The sequence below is a fragment of the Lithobates pipiens genome, unplaced genomic scaffold (assembly GCF_037356315.1).
Source record: "Lithobates pipiens isolate NorthernLeopardFrog02 unplaced genomic scaffold, aLitPip1_a1.2 Scaffold_18, whole genome shotgun sequence".
NCBI lineage: Eukaryota > Metazoa > Chordata > Amphibia > Anura > Ranidae > Lithobates > Lithobates pipiens.
Window position 1 is genome coordinate 474,967,466 of NW_027507758.1, and position 16,014 is coordinate 474,983,479.

General features: G+C 44.2%; 1 protein-coding gene across 1 annotated transcript in view; it reads left to right on the forward strand.

The window, feature by feature from the left end:
• The first annotated feature begins 10,448 nt into the window (after nt 1-10,448).
• LOC143986745 (vertebrate ancient opsin-like) overlaps nt 10,449-16,014 on the forward strand; it is a 162,161-nt gene continuing 156,595 nt past the window's right edge. Inside the window, exon 1 of the mRNA XM_077485149.1 lies at nt 10,449-10,940. Coding sequence (XP_077341275.1) covers nt 10,580-10,940 — 361 coding nt within the window. The 5' untranslated portion in view covers nt 10,449-10,579. The remainder of the gene's footprint in view (nt 10,941-16,014) is intronic.

The following is a 16,014-nucleotide window of genomic DNA, read 5'->3' on the forward strand; positions in this document are numbered from 1 at the left end:
GAGGATGCGGACAGAATACAGAAGGTGGTTAGAGGATGCAGACAGGATACAAGATGTGGTTAAAGGATGTGAACATGATACAGGAGATAGCCAGAGATCGTGGACATCTGTGATTCTTTAAAATCTCATCAGGCACTGCTGCTCTTGTCTGGTAACTGCTGTGCCTCCTCAGTCCTCAAGTGTGGACATTACATAGATAGCAGCCATGGATGGATGTTGGAAGGGTCCGGTCTCCAGGACTCAGAGTGGCTGTGCTCACAGTGGCATGTGGGAGTCTCCAGCAGCCATGAATGGATGGTGCAGGGGTCCGGACTTTGTGTGGCCATGCTTACATTGGCGTGGTGGTGGGTGTCCCTACAGGCTCCAGCCATGGTGCCGGCATAGGAGACTGGTGTGATCTAGGAGCTCAGGGGGTATAGGGGCTGTGAGACTCTTGCTTGTGGCATAGCAATCAAAGAATATTTTAGGTACAAGAAAGCCCAGGTTTTCTTTAATCATGCCTCTTTAGCCCCTCCCACTGTTAGCAGTTTGGTCACACCCACTTGTTGCCACGGCGCGCATAGCAAGACGCAGGTCACTATCTCCCTAAAGTGAAAAAAGTGAAATACCGCGCTTTATAGGGATGAGCTTGGTGTTCGTCTCGAACGAATGTTCGACTCGAACATCGGCCGTTTGTCTGTTCGGCGAATTCAGAACTTTGTGGACCGTTCGCACCAAATTCGTGTGGCACGAATGGCCCACAATGCACTATGCCATCACAGTGCATTGCTGGCTCATGATTGGCCAAGCATGCACTGTGACCCCCCATTGCTTGGCCAATCACAGCGCCGGCAGCGAGGAGAGCCATCTTTATAGCCGCTATGTGCCCCAAAAGTGAAATGTGGTGCTTTTTCCATTGCTGGAGGAGGGCTCTGATTTTACCAAGGGGGGGGGATTTTCCTGATAGAGGGTGGAAAATTTGGGGGTGATGTTAACCCCTAGATACTTGAGGATGCTATCTTTACAATTATAGGGGAAGCTAGCTTTCAGGTGTCCTATCTCCCTTCCGTCGAGATTGAGTGGGAGGGCCTCCAATTTGGACGCATTTATTTTATATCCCGACAGGGCTCCTAAGTGATCTAGTTCCGTGTGCAGATTCGGAAGGGAGATCCTAGGTCGGGAGAGTGAGAGAATTATGTCGTCCGCGAATAGGGAGACTTTAAACTCCCTATCCTGGACCTCTATGCCCCTGATATTTGGGTTCTTCCAGATGGTCGCTGCTAGGGGCTCCACACAAAGTGCAAAAATTAGGGGGGAGAGTGGGCACCCCTGCCTGGTGCCATTCCTCGCCGATAGGGGGGCTGAGAGAGCAAAAGGAGTTTTAATCTGTGAGGAGGGGTTGGAGTAAAGGTGTTGGATAGCCCTACAAAAGGGACCCCGGAATTCAATGTGGCGTAGCGTGGCGAACAGGAAGATCCACCCCAGACAATCAAATGCCTTTTCTGCGTCCAGGCTAAGCAGCAATGATTGCTTGTCCTCCCTGTTCGCCACCTCCACCAGGTCTATAATTTTCCTAGTGCTGTCCACCACCTGCCTAAGGGGCACAAATCCCACCTTGTACTTATGAATAAGGGATGGTAGGACTACATTCAGCCGGAGAGAGAGCAATTCGGTAAATATCTTTAAGTCTGAGTTTAAGAGGGCGATAGGCCTATAATTGGTACATAGGGAAGGGTCTTTTTCCGGTTTGGGGATCACCGAAATGAAGGACCGTTGCATGTCCCCTGGGATCGGGGAGTCATGTAGAAAGGCGTTAAATAATCTACACATGTGGGGGAGCAACTGAGGGAGGAATTCTTTATAATATTTGTATGGGAATCCGTCTGGGCCTGGAGCTTTATGAGAAGGGAGAGACTTAATGATCAGCTCTAGTTCCTCTACCGTAATCAGAGCATTCAAGGATTCCAGATCTGCAGACTGAAGCCTGGTGATCCCACTTTCCTCAAGATATTGCTGCATTTTTTTAGTATGATCGAGTGGGGGGGTAACTAGGGATATCCGGATTGTTATAGAGGGCCGTGTAGAATCCCGCAAAGGATTGTGCTATGTCTTTAGTATGTGAGATCAGCGTCGCTCTAAGGGCAGTGATTTTTTTAAGGAGCGATAACGTGGGAGTGTCCTGCAGACGTCTCTCCAATACGTTGAGTTCCTTCTCAGTTTGTGTCTTCGTGGCCTGTGAGTTTTTTTCATGGCTGAGGACAAGGCCATGCATTTACCTCTCATTACTGCTTTTTGTGCCTCCCACAGGGTAGAAATGGAGACATCTCTGGTATTGTTTTCCTCTAAATAATATTTTAGACCCCTTTCACACCACACCGCTGATAGCGTCGGCGGTAAAACGCCGCTATTTTTAGCGGCGTTTTACCGCCGGATTTGCGGCGCATTTCGGCCGCTAGCGGGGCACTTTTACCCCCCGCTAGCGGCCGCGAAAGGGTTAAAACCGCTGGCAATACGCCGCAATAGCAGCGTTTTGCCGGCGGCATTACAGCGCTGCCCCATTGATTTCAATGGGGAGCAGCGGTGGAGGAGCGGTAAACACACCGCTCCTTCACCGCTCCAAAGAAGCTGCTGGCAGGACTTTTTTCTGACGTCCTGCCAGCGCACTGCTGTAGTGTGAAAGCCCTCAGGGCTTTCACACTGCACACAATGGTGCAGCTTCTTTAGGGCGGATTGCAGGCGCTATTTCTAACGCTATAGCGCCTGCAAAACGCCCTGGTGTGAAAGAGGTCTTAATGTGGAAGCTAGTTCAGTTTTTGATGGGGGGTGTTGGAGTAAAAACGTATTTAGGCGCCAGTTATAGGGTCTGCGGATAGCAGCGCCCAGTTCAAGCGTGATTACTAATGGGGCATGGCCCGACCAGGAGATCGGTTGAATCGGTGCGGTGCGGATGTCCCTCATTCTTAAGTTCTGAAGTTGGGAGACCCCGACCTGGGATAATAGGCGGAGTGCAGTTGGTATCACTCTGCATGTGACAGTAGCCAGCACTACAGAAAAGGCATTGCTCCCTACTACACCTTCAACTTTACAAGTAGTTCCTTTGCATTGCACTCTGTTTGATGCTCTGGGATGATGGGTCACCAAACCCAGACCAAGATCTACCAGTCACCTGTCTGGGATTTACTGGTAGAACGCGATCTACAGGTTGCTGACATTAGGTAATCTTCAGGCCTAAAATAATTTTTTAAACCTGTGCAAAAAAACACAAACACAGCTCTGGTTTTGAAAGGGTTAAAGGATAAGTTCACCTTCAAGAACATGTCACATGTTCCACTGTAAGATTTGTTAGTAAAAAAAACCTGTCTCCTAACTTTTTTAGCTGGTTCCTAGATTCAAAACAAATTTGCCAAGCCCTGTTCAAATATACAGTACAGGCATACCCCACTTTTAAGTACACAATGGGGTTTATTTACTAAAGCTTGAAAATGCTAAATCAGGCTCACTTCTGCATAGAAACCAATGAGCTTCTAACCCCAACTTGTTCAATTAAGCTTTTGTAATAAAACCTGGAAGCTCATTGCTTTCTATGAAGAAGGGAGCCTGATTTTGCACTTTCCAGCTTTAGTAAATAAACCCCATTGTGTACTTAAAAGGTGGGTATGCCTGTATATGCCATAGTTTGTGGGTACTATAACTTTCACACAAGCCAATTAATATACACTTATTGGGATTTTTTATCAAAGACATATAGCAGTATACATTTTGGCATAAATTTATCAAGAAATTAGATTTTATTGGATATGTTTTATAACAGAAAGTAGAAAATATTGTTGTTTTTTTCAAAATTTAATTTTTTTCCCATTTATATTGCAAAGAAAAAGAAAAAAAGTGGTGATCAAATACCACTAAAAAAAAGCTCTATTTGTGTGAATTTTTTTTATAAAAAAGTCCTTTGCGTACAGTGTTGCATGACCACACAATTGCCAGTTAAATTGATTGAAAAGGCTAGTTTTTAATTTTTTTTAAATAACAAACATATCATACTTACCTCCACTGTGCAGCTTGTTTTGCACAGAGTGGCCTCAAACCTCATCTTCAGGGGTCCCCCGGCAGCTTTCGCGGCTCCTACCCGCATCAGATAACCCCCTAGGTGAAGCGCTCTCCCTGGGGGGTTACCTTGCGGGCGCGCTCCTGAGTCCAGCATTTGCATCCATAGACACGAATGCCGGACTCGGCCCCGACCCCGCATCATAGGATTTGATTGACAGCAGTGGGAGTCAATGGCTGCACTGCTATCAATCTATCCAATCAAGAGCCAAGACCTTGTGGATAGGATGCATTAAGGTGAATAAAACACGAGGGTTTAGAACCCCTTTAAGGAAGCGCAGTGCTGAATAGCAAAGAATGCCTTGGTCATGAAGGGCCAAAACCTTCCAGAGCTCAAGTGGTTAAGGAGGAGGCTGCTTACCATAATAAATCCTGTCTGAACTGTGCTGATGGATCTAGTTGTAAGCTAGATTCAAACACTGTCTTAACAAAGGGTTAAAGCATTGGTATACACTAGCAGACTTTTGAACAGAAATTCTTAGGAAAATTTTCATACAAAAAATTTGTGGTATGTTCGAATGTCGTTTGAAAGTAGTTCAAACTGTCGTTTCCTTTTAACATTCAATTTTGGAATGAATGGATTTTATCAGACAAATACTTTGACTTTTCTCACTGCTGCAATCAAAAGCAAACGTCAATTGGACCCCAACAATGATTATAAAAAAAGTATTATCCTTCTTACAACATTCTTATCAGGAAAATCATTGAACGAAATACTAATGCATACCCAGCTTAAAGCAGTACTATGTTCAAAACCAAAAATGTATTATATTGCAGCTTACAAATCATTAGATGTGGTGGCTGCATTCGTTTTCTTTTCTTTGGCTTTTCCCCCCTCTGTTTTCACCTTGTGATCTGGCCAGTAACACACCTTCGGTATTAGTGAGACACAACTCTGAAGGAATGAGAATTGGAGGCACAGCAGACAGCAGCATTCTCAGTTTGGGGAGGGGGCAGACTTATATACACTAACAAATTTAAGCCAAACTCCAGCTTACACTATATAAGCAGACACAGCAAGCATTTTTTTTTCCCTTTGGGATAAAGATTTGACATAAATACATACATGCTGATCACTTTAATCACCCCTGCAAGGGGTTAAAGCCCAACACCAGACAAAAATTGTTTTCCAATGCACTACATGGGTTAACTACTTATTATGTCCAGGGATGACCAAAAAGCTGTAGGTATACTCACCAAATCCTCCACTCCAGCAGCAATCGGTCCAGCATGCACTGGTCGGTGACGTCACTTGGGGACAGTATCACCAGGTGGTGTCACCAGGTGGCCCCACCCCTTTCCTATATAAGAGCTGTCAAATGACGGAGCCTGCAGTCGGTGGTTAGCCCTCGTCACGGGCATAGCTTTTTTTTTTTGGGGCCCGGAGGTAGTGGTGGGCGTCATGATTGATGATGGATCTACGTCAGGGGACATTGTTTTGTTTTATTTTTAATAAAGGATTTGTCAAACTGTTTGTTTTTATTTCTTTTTGACACTTTATTGGTTAATGTGTAAGGGTACTATGTACCCCATATTCAATTACATAGGGGGAGCCGGGATCTGGGGGCCCCCTTGTTAAAAGGGGCTTCCAGATTCTGATAAGCTTACTGCCTGCAGACCCCCACAGCCCAGGGTTGTCGGGAAGAGGCCATTGTCCCCACCAAAAGCAGAGCCCTTCCCACCTTCCATGTTGAGGGCATGTGACCTGGTATGATTAAGGAAGGGGTGCTCACTCGCCCACCCCCTTTCCTGGCCTGTTTGCATTGATACATGTGCCTCAGTCAGCACCCAGGCCCCCATACCCTTTTAATCGCCAGTAACTTGTATATAAGCCTTCAAAATTGGCACTTTTGAGTTTTCAAGTTCAGGTCCCATAGACTTTAACCACTTAAGCCTCGGATCATTTGGCTGGCAAAAGACCAGTGTTTTTTTTGCGATTCGGCACTGCATCGCTTTAACTGACAATTGCACGGTCGTGCGACGTGGCTCCCAAACAAAATTGACGTGCTTTTTCCCCCACAAATAGAGCTTTTCTTTTGGTGGTATTTGATCACCTTTGTGGTTTTTATTTTTTGTGCTATAAACAAAAAAATAGCGACAATTTAAAAAAAAAAGCATTATTTTTAAACTTTTTGCTATAATAAATATCCCCAAAAAATATATAAAAAAAACGTTTTTTTCCTCAGTTTAGGCCGATACGTATTCTTCTACATATTTTTGGTAAAGAAAATCGCAATAAGCGTTTATTGATTGGTTTGCGCAAAAGTTATAGCGTCTACAAAATAGGGGATAGTTTTATGGCATTTTTATTATTATTTTTTTTTACTAGTAATGGCGGCGATCAGCGGTTTTTATCGGGACTGCGACATTATGGCAGACACATCAGACACTTTTGGCGCGATTTTGGGACCATTTACATTTATACTGCGATCAGTGCAATTAAAAATGCATTGATTATTGTATATATGACTGGCAGTGAAGGGGTTAACCACTAGGTGGCACTGTAGGGGTTAAGTGTGTCCTAGGGAGGGATTCAAACTGTGGGGGAGGGGCTATGTGTGACACGACACAGATGACCGCTCCCCATCAGGGCCGCTGATAGAAATCATGGGGCCCCGTACAGCCTACTTGATGGGGCCCCCTTCAGCTCCACCCCTGGTCCCTCCTTCAGCCCCACCTCAGACTCCACCCCTGGCCCCTCCCCAGACCCCGCCTTGAAACGGTCTCTGCAGCACATTACGTCATTGGCAGCATGGGTGGCACTGTCTCTGACAGTGGCACCCATGCCGCCAAAGCCATATTGTGCTGCAGACAGTGCCACCCATGCTGTAATGTGCTGCAGACAGTGCCACCCATGACACTAATGCCATAACGCATGTGCTGCCTGACGAAAGTGTCACCCATGCCGCCAATGCCATATTGTGCTGCAGACAGTGCCACCCATGCTGCCAATAATGCCATTGGTGGCATGGGGGGCACTGTCTCTGCAGGCAGCACATGTGTTATGGCATTAGCATCAAGGGTGGCACTGCCTGCAGCACATTGTGGCATTGGCGGCATGGGTGGCACTGTCTGCAAGCAGCACATGCTTTATGGCCCATAATGCATGTACTACCTGCAGACAGTTCCACCCATGCCGCCAATGCCATAATGTATAGATGCTGCTGCAGTAGTAATGGATCTTGAATCCCCCCCCAGCAAGCACATACCTGTGTTAGCCGAGCCCCAGGAGTCACTTCCTCCCTGATCCTGCTGCTGCTTGGACTGAACTGGACTGAACTGCAAGTGCCCACAAACTATTCTGGTCAGATGCCTCTTTTTTTCTTCTCCCCCGCCGGCGCCGCCACTCGCCTCACTGCTTCTTCTCTCAGGCCAAGTGAAGAACAGAGCAGAGGAGGAGGAATCACTCCGTGGGCCAGGGAAGGCACTATAGAGGACGCGGGCACGGAAGAGAGATTCTGACATTCTTCCGCACCCGATATAGGAGAAATAGTCCCTTCCCCTGCCGCCATCTACATAGACACGTTGAGCTATTGGAATAAAAAAATAAAAAGATTTGGTGGGGTGAGGGCGGTTTGTTGTTGGTTGGAACAACGTTTGGTCATGGTGGCTGGAGGATTTTTTTTTCTTTTTTTTTTTTACATTAGTTCTCTGTTCAGGTTGCCCGGGCCCCCCTGCTGGTCGGGCCCGGTACAACAGGGTCAGCTGTACTGGCCTATCAGCGGCCCTGCTCCCCATTACAGGGAGCTGTGGTTAGTGTCATTGTCATTAGGCAGAACAGGGAAATGCTTGTTTACATTAGCAGCACCCCATTCTTCCTCACCGTGAAGCAATCGCAGGTATCCCAACGGACATCAAATCCATGGGACCTGCGATCATGCTCACAGAGCACAACCTGCCTCTTAAAAGGCAATGTACAGGTACGCTAATTTGCCTGTACGTGCCCTTCTGCCGCAGTATATCTGCGTGAGGTTGCCTGGAAGCGATTAATAGGGTTCGGAGTTCAGGTCCAAACTTTTGCGATGTTCGAGAGTTTTGGTGCAAACCGAACCGGGGGGGGGGGGGGTGTTCGGCCCATCTCTAATCACCAGATGAAAAAAAAAAGTGAGCCTAAAAAAAAGAATATAGAAAAATGAATACAGCAATCACATCTCATGCCGCATACACACGATCGGAATTCCGGCCAGAAAAAGACCTATGAGAGCTTTTCATCGGAAAATGCGACCTTGTGTATGCTCCATCAGAATTTAGCTGTCCGAATTCCCACCAGCCAAAAATTTATAGCATGTTCTCAATTTTCCCGACGGAAAAACTTTGTATCGGTAATTCAGATCGTGTGTATGCAATTCCGACGCGCCAAAAATCACACATGCTCAGATTCAACTACGAGACAGAAGCTATAGGCTACTGGCTATTGAACTTCCTTTTTCTAGTCACGTCGTATGTGTTGTACATCACCGCGTTATAAACAATCATAATTTGATGTGACCGTGTGTAGGCAAGACAGCTTGATCTGAATTCCGTCGGGAAAACCATCAGAGCTTTTTCCGACGAGAATTCCGATCGTGTGTACGCGGCATAAGAATTGGTAAACTGCAAGATAATAGGGGTTATTTACTAAAGGCAACTCCACTTTGCACTACACTGAAAGTGCACTTGGAAGTGCAGTCACTGTAGATCTGAGGGGAAGATCTGAAATGAGGGGAAGCTCTGCTGATTTTATCATCCAATCATGTACAAACAAAATGCGTTTTTTTTATTTCCTTGCATGTCTCCCACGGATCTACAGCAATTGCACTTCCAAGTGCACTTTCAAGTGCATGTGCAGTGCACTTGTAGTGCAAAGTGAATTTGCCTTTAGTAAATAACCCCCAATGCTTGTTTTGGGATTAATACTGCTTTAACCTCCCTGGCGGTATGATTAGTTCTGGTTTTAGGTGCTGAAAACGGTACAATTATTTTGCATGGAAATTTGGCATTTTGTATCGTAATCCTGTAATTTTTAGGAATAACTCTCTTAAATCTTTTCAAACCAGAGTCTAGCAGACATCCTGGGTATGATAAAGTTTATAATATAATAAATAATAATAAAATTATTCAATAATGTAATCAAATCCAAAAACACTTAAAAAGGGACACTTTTTGGTTGCTATGGACAATCTCCAAATTCCAGGCAAAAAAAACAGTATTTATAATTTAAAAGTGCATGCAGGGCACTGCACGGACCACTAGGGACAAAGGGGGTGTGTAATTTTTTTATACAGTACTGTAATCTTACAGATTACAGTATACTGTATGTGTTTTGTGTGTTTTTACTTTTTTGAATTCGGCGCCGATCTCCGCTCCCGTGCGCCGTAATGTTGCAGGGAACGGAGCTCTGCGGTATTCGGGCACTGTGTGAATCGAGCGGAGTACAGCTTGATCACACAGCGTGGAGGACATCGCTGGATCCAGGGGACAAGGTAAGTAACTCCCTGTATCCAGCGATGCGATCCTGAGTCTGGCCCGGGGTTACCGCTTATGGTACTGAAATCCCAACCCAAGCCAGACTCGGGATTACCGCTAGGGAGGTTAATTGTGCAATGTATGTCAATATTGTCTGAAATTTTTCAGAATAGCTGACAGTGTTTCAATCCTTCCCCAAAGAAACAATTAGGAAGGTAAAACATTTTTTTTAACTATGTAAAAAAAACAAAAAACGTATTTTTAGGTATGCTGTGTGAATAGGAACACATAACAAACATATAGGGGCTTATTTACTAAAGGAAAATCCACTTTGCACTGCAAGTGCACTTGGAAGTAAAGTCGCTGTAGATCCGAGGGGGACATGTAAGCAAAATAAAAAAACAGCATTTTAGCTTGCACATGATTGGATGATAAAATCAGCAGAGCTTCCACTCATTTCAGATCTACCCCTTAGATTTAGAGTGACTGCACTTCCAAGTGCACTTGCAGTGCAAAGTGGATTTGCCTTCCGTAAATAACCCCCATAGTGAGGTTTTCTCAAATTTGACTGCAAACGCAGACATACACTTTAAGATACAGCTACATCCCCGCTGTGTGTTATTACAAGGGAGTCGATGACAGTACAAACCTGTTTCAATTCTTCTTTGCCGAGGAATCCTCATGTGCAAAGATACAAACTGCAGCGTGGGAAAGGATTAACAATAAGGATGCTTGCTGCATCTGAGTGACACAGCCAAGACTCCCCCCACCCCCCCAGCTCTCACTACGCGTGTAAACCCCCCCCCCCCCCCCTTCCAAGATAGGTGCTCGCCGCACCCCCTTTAAATCCAGCACGCATAAAAAGGCAGGCTGCCAGCTGACAAATGGCCACACGATGGAGCCTCGCAGGCACTGCTGCCTCTCACACTGCTGCCATTAACCCTTTCCACTTTACATGTGCTACCAAACCCATCAAGGACAGCACAAAAAAAAAAAAAAAGTACAGAGTGCATGAGAAGCAGCTGCTTGCATTATCCTGCAGACTCCCATCATGGCTTTCCCAAGTTTCAGTCCCAGCTGTAGTGACAGCAGCAGTGTCACCTGCAGAAGCAGCAGCCACCAGTATGGGACGGAGCACGCAAACTTGTCACCGACAGGCCACCTGCTGGTAGCTGTGTTTCTGGGAATCATTGGAAGTTTGGGCTTCTTCAGTAACTTGCTGGTACTTGTCCTCTTCTGCCAGTACAAGATGCTGCGATCCCCCATTAACATGTTGCTGATGAACATCTCTCTGAGTGACCTGATGGTGTGTATCCTGGGCACCCCGTTCAGCTTTGCCGCCAGCACCCAGGGACGTTGGCTCATTGGAGAAGCCGGATGCGTCTGGTATGGATTCATCAACACGCTTTTTGGTGAGTCTCCCTCCTTTCACCGCTGTGCTGTGATCATCCTTCATTGCCGAGCCGTTTACTCATACCGAACGCTACTGACGGCTAACCATCTTCCGTCTCATGTCACCTCTAATTGGGCTGGACTGGTGGGAGCGAAGGTGTGAAATGCATCGGGCTCCGAAAGAAGTAGAGCATCTTCACTTTGCAAGGGAATTTCCACTTAAAGTGATAGTAAACTCTGGCTTCCAAGAACATAAAATGCATTCTTATCGTTGAAAAGTTTTTATTTAAAAAAAACATTGAATATCAACAAACACAGATTATTTAGACAATTATAAGAGAATAATATTGAAGTACTGACGTTGCAAGAAAAGATTATAATAGACTTCAGTTTTCACAATGTCAATAAAAGAAAATGATAAATACTCTGTCTAATGTTAAGATATTAGATAATCTTGTGTGTAAAAAGAATGATTATAACTAAAGGGTTATAAAAAAAAAAAAAAATTCTCTAAACCCGGAGTATGTATTAATATATCTATTTAGAGATTTGAATTTCACAAGCTCTTAACCTTAACTTCAAATATTCGTTTATAACTAATACTGTATTTTAAGAAAAGACTGAGTAGAAAATGCATTCTTAAATCAAAAAGTATATATTATCCATCTCAGCCTCCTAATCCCTTTTTTTTTTTTTTTTGCTGCTGTGATCTGACTTCCTGTTGGATAGTGGCTCCGTTTGTTCTCCATGGTCCCACTGCATGTGGGAACGTAGTCACCCTCTCTTGCTTACTCCAGAGATGGGCTAGCTAGGGTCTGTGGGATCTGTAGCATGCACGTGACTGCAACTAACATACACTTCTCATTCCAAACAAACAAAAGTGAGGGCAAAAGGAGAGGTTAGGCAGCAAGGAAGCAGAAAAGCACAATGGAAATGATTTCAAGAAAAAAAAAAAAAGATACAAATTCTATTAAGTAAGGGATGTGTGTGGATTATTTTTAGAGAATAAGGATAATATTTATTGTCGGTTTAAAGTATAACTAAAGACATTTTGTTTATGTATTATTTTATTTTATTTATGTATTATTTTATTTTATTTATGTATTATTTTATTTATGTATTTATTTTATTTTATTTTTATTTTGGTTCGTTCCGTATAAGTATTTATGATTTGCTTTGTTTGTATATGCGTAAGAAAAAAAATTATAATTTTAAATTAAATAAAAAGTGTTTGATTAAAAAAATATATAAAACAAAACAAAAGGCATATTTTTGTAGTTTTGGATAGAGTGGAGAGAAATTAGAACATCTATCAGCTTTTTATTGCTTAATGTTCCCCTCGTTAGGGAAATTCACCTTTTCTAATTTTCCTTTTAACCATTATCACCGAAAGTGAAAATGAAAGAAAAGTTCACATTTCAGGTTGTTGCCAGAAGAGAAACAAAGGGGAAATCTTCCAATAGGGACCCCGGTGACAACAAGGGACTCCCTCACCGCGGAAGGATTTCCACACACTTCCAAAATTATAAAAAAATAAAATAAAATTGCCTTTAGCGCTACTTTCATTCAAAGTGAAAACGGTGAAAATTCACTTTGTAATGGAAACATGCATGCATAAAAAACATTGGGGGGGAGGGGGTTGGGTTGCTTGATTTATTTAACACAGCTTTACTACATTCAGTAAGCAAAGTCATTTAAAAGTTAATGTTTTCCTTAAATTATAACTAATGGCGTAATTCTTTTTTATATTTTTTATATATGATTTTTTTTTTAGTTTTGAATAGGACGGTAAGGACCACTGTCAGATTTTTATTGTAATGCCACACACACACATGATCAGAATTTCGGCCAGCAAAAGACCGTTGAGAGTTTTTTATCGGAAAATGCAACCGTGTGTATGCTCCATTGGAATTTAGCTGGCTGAATTGCCGCCAGCAAAAATATGAGAGCATGTTCTCAGTTTTTCAGACAGAAATTCCGATTTTGTGTATGCAATTCTGACAAGCAAACACTCACGCATGCTCAGATTCAACTACGAGATGGAAGCTATTGGCTACTGGGTATTGGACTTCCTTTTTCTAGTCCAGTCATATGTGTTGTATGTCACCGCGTTCTTGGCGGTCGGAATTTGGTGTGACCGCGTGTATGCGGCTTGAGCGAAATCCCGTCGGAATTCCGTCAGGAAAACCATCAGACCTTTTTCCGACCAAAATTCAGATCGCATGTATGCAGCATAAGGGTGATCAGTGTCACCAGGAATGAAAGTGAGTTGTCACCAGAGCAAAAATAGAGGGGACATCTTCCAATGGGGACACTTGTTCCTATGACCACTGTCTAAGGCAGGCCATACACGGTTCGAATCTTGACTCTTCAGAAGGAACCAGCTGGGATTCGAATCATGTATGGGCAGGCTGAATGTATCAAGTTGATTAATCGATTAACTTGGGTACAACCAGCATGCCGGGTTTTACCTGCGATAGCAATAATCACTGTCTTCTCCTGAGGGGGACAGCTCCCCCCACCCTCCCTCACAGGGCAGTAGGGATTCCCGCATGAACACTGTCTGTGTTGATCGGAGAATTCAGCAAATTTCTCTCCTACAATCAATGGTTGCAGGAAAGAAATTCACTCCATGTGTGGCATGATTAAGAAGGAATATCCCTCACATTGGAAAGCTATCCTCTCTCTTCTTGATAAGTCTACGCCCTGGTTAACACTGGAGCGTTTTGACATGAAATTTGACATGTCAAATCACATGTCAAATTGGCGGCAATTGCCAACAATGGCACCGACCTAATCGGTGCGACGGCACATCTGCAGCGCTGCACCGATTTCAAAAAGTAGTTTCTGTACTACTTTTTGTGATTTCGGGCTGCGATTTACATTGACATTTGTGGGAGTGAAATTGTGCGAGTTCAGCTGAGCTTGCACGGCTTCATTCCCACAGCTCAGTGTGAACCTGGGCTGAAGGATAGAAAGCGAAGGGAGATATACCTAATTAAAGTCAGATGGCAAAGAAAAAACTGACAGCAATATTACCCTCCTCGTCTCTATCAAAGTTCTGGCTTTAAATATAGTTTAAGCTTGAATGGAAAAATTGTAATTTAATGCCTATCAAAATTCAAGAATGCAAACATACTATATTACAGTCTACCAGTCCGCAGATGTGGCTGCAACATTTTTACTTTATGTTCACCTGGTGACCTAGCTTTTAACACACATCCCATTCTAGGGTCACACCGCTCACACACTCATTATAGACTAGAGAATCAATGGCGTTACCCTAGGACCCAGGAACTACAGAACACCTTCACCTCTCATTTTCAGAGATAGCTGGAACAATGTAATTGATAAAAGTTAGTACAGACAAAGAAGGCAGGAAGGTATTAACTGACAAGATTTATGGCAGGATCAACAGGTCTTTATTACTCTTAAGACAATACAACAAAATTATACCTATTTCATATTACATTTTTAACTGACCAAAAAGGGAACAGACAAGAGAAGTTTGTTTTTAGGGTTTGTATACACTAAAGCCAGCCATACATGGATCAAAGTCCTTCCTTACTGAACTGGGCAAATTTTGATCCATGTATGGGCAGGGTGTTTGTACAGAAGTCCATCTAACGATTGACTACAGGCTATAGCTTGCTGCGCTGAAGGCTCCCCACTGTCAGAATATAATGACACAGTAGGGAGGATTCCCCCATCCTCCTCAAATTGTGGATGTGTGAATCGAGTCATGTGTTTTCGTTCTACTCACTTGAGTTGAATTAAAAAATATGAATCATCAATGGACTGCCTAAAACTGCTTGCTCTGAAGCATACCTTTTCATCTCCACTTTTTTACATGAAAGAATACAAAATCTAAAACTTACTTTTGTTAGATAAAGTAGGGTATGACAAGATCCCTGTCAGTTTTTTAATTCTTATTTTTCAAATTATCCAAATTCCTGCACCTTCCCACCTCAGATCAGCCCCAATTGCTGCTCCTTCCCACCTCAGATCACCCCAATTCCTGCACCTTCCCACCTCAGATCACCCCAATTCCTGCAATGTCACACCTCGGATCATCCCAATTCCTGCAATGTCACACCTCATACAATCCCAATTCCTGCACCTTCCCACCTCAGATCAGCCCCAATTGCTGCTCCTTCCCACCTCAGATCACCCCAATTCCTGCAATGTCACACCTCGGATCATCCCAATTCCTGCACCTTCCCACCTCATACAATCCCAATTCCTGCACCTTCAACCCTCAGTTCATCCAAATTCCTGCACCTTCACACCTCAGATCATCCCAATTCCTGCACCTTCACACCTCAGATCATCCCAATTCCTGCACCTTCGCACCTCGGATCATCCCAATTCCTGCACTATCCCACCCCATACAATCCCAATTCCTGCACCTTCACACCTCAGATCATCCCAATTCCTGCACCTTCACACCTCAGATCATCCCAATTCCTGCACCTTCCCACCTCAGACAATCCCAATTCCTGCACCTTCGCACCTCGGATCATCCCAATTCCTGCACCATCCCACCCCATACAATCCCAATTCCTGCACCTTCACACCTCAGATCATCCCAATTCCTGCACCTTCCCACCTCAGACAATCCCAATTCCTGCACCTTCCCATCTCGGACAATCCCAATTCCTGCACCTTCCCACCTCATTTCATCCCAATTCCTGCACCTTCGCACCTCAGTTCATCCCAATTCCTGCACCTTCGCACCTCAGATCATCCCAATTCCTGCACCTTCCCACCTCATAACACCCCAATTCCTGCACCTTTACACCTCAGATCAACCCAGTTCCTGCAATATCACATCTCGGATCATCCCAATTCTTGCACTTTCGCAGCTCAGATCATCCCAATTCCTGCACCTTCCCATCTCGGACAATCCCAATTCCTGCACCTTTCCACCTCAGTTTATCCCAATTCCTGCACCTTCGCACCTCAGTTCATCCCAATTCCTGCACCTTCGCACCTCAGTTCATCCCAACTCCTGCACCTTCACACCTCAGTTCATCCAAATTCCTGCACCGTCACATCTCAGATCATCCCAATTCCTGCACCTTCCCACCTCAT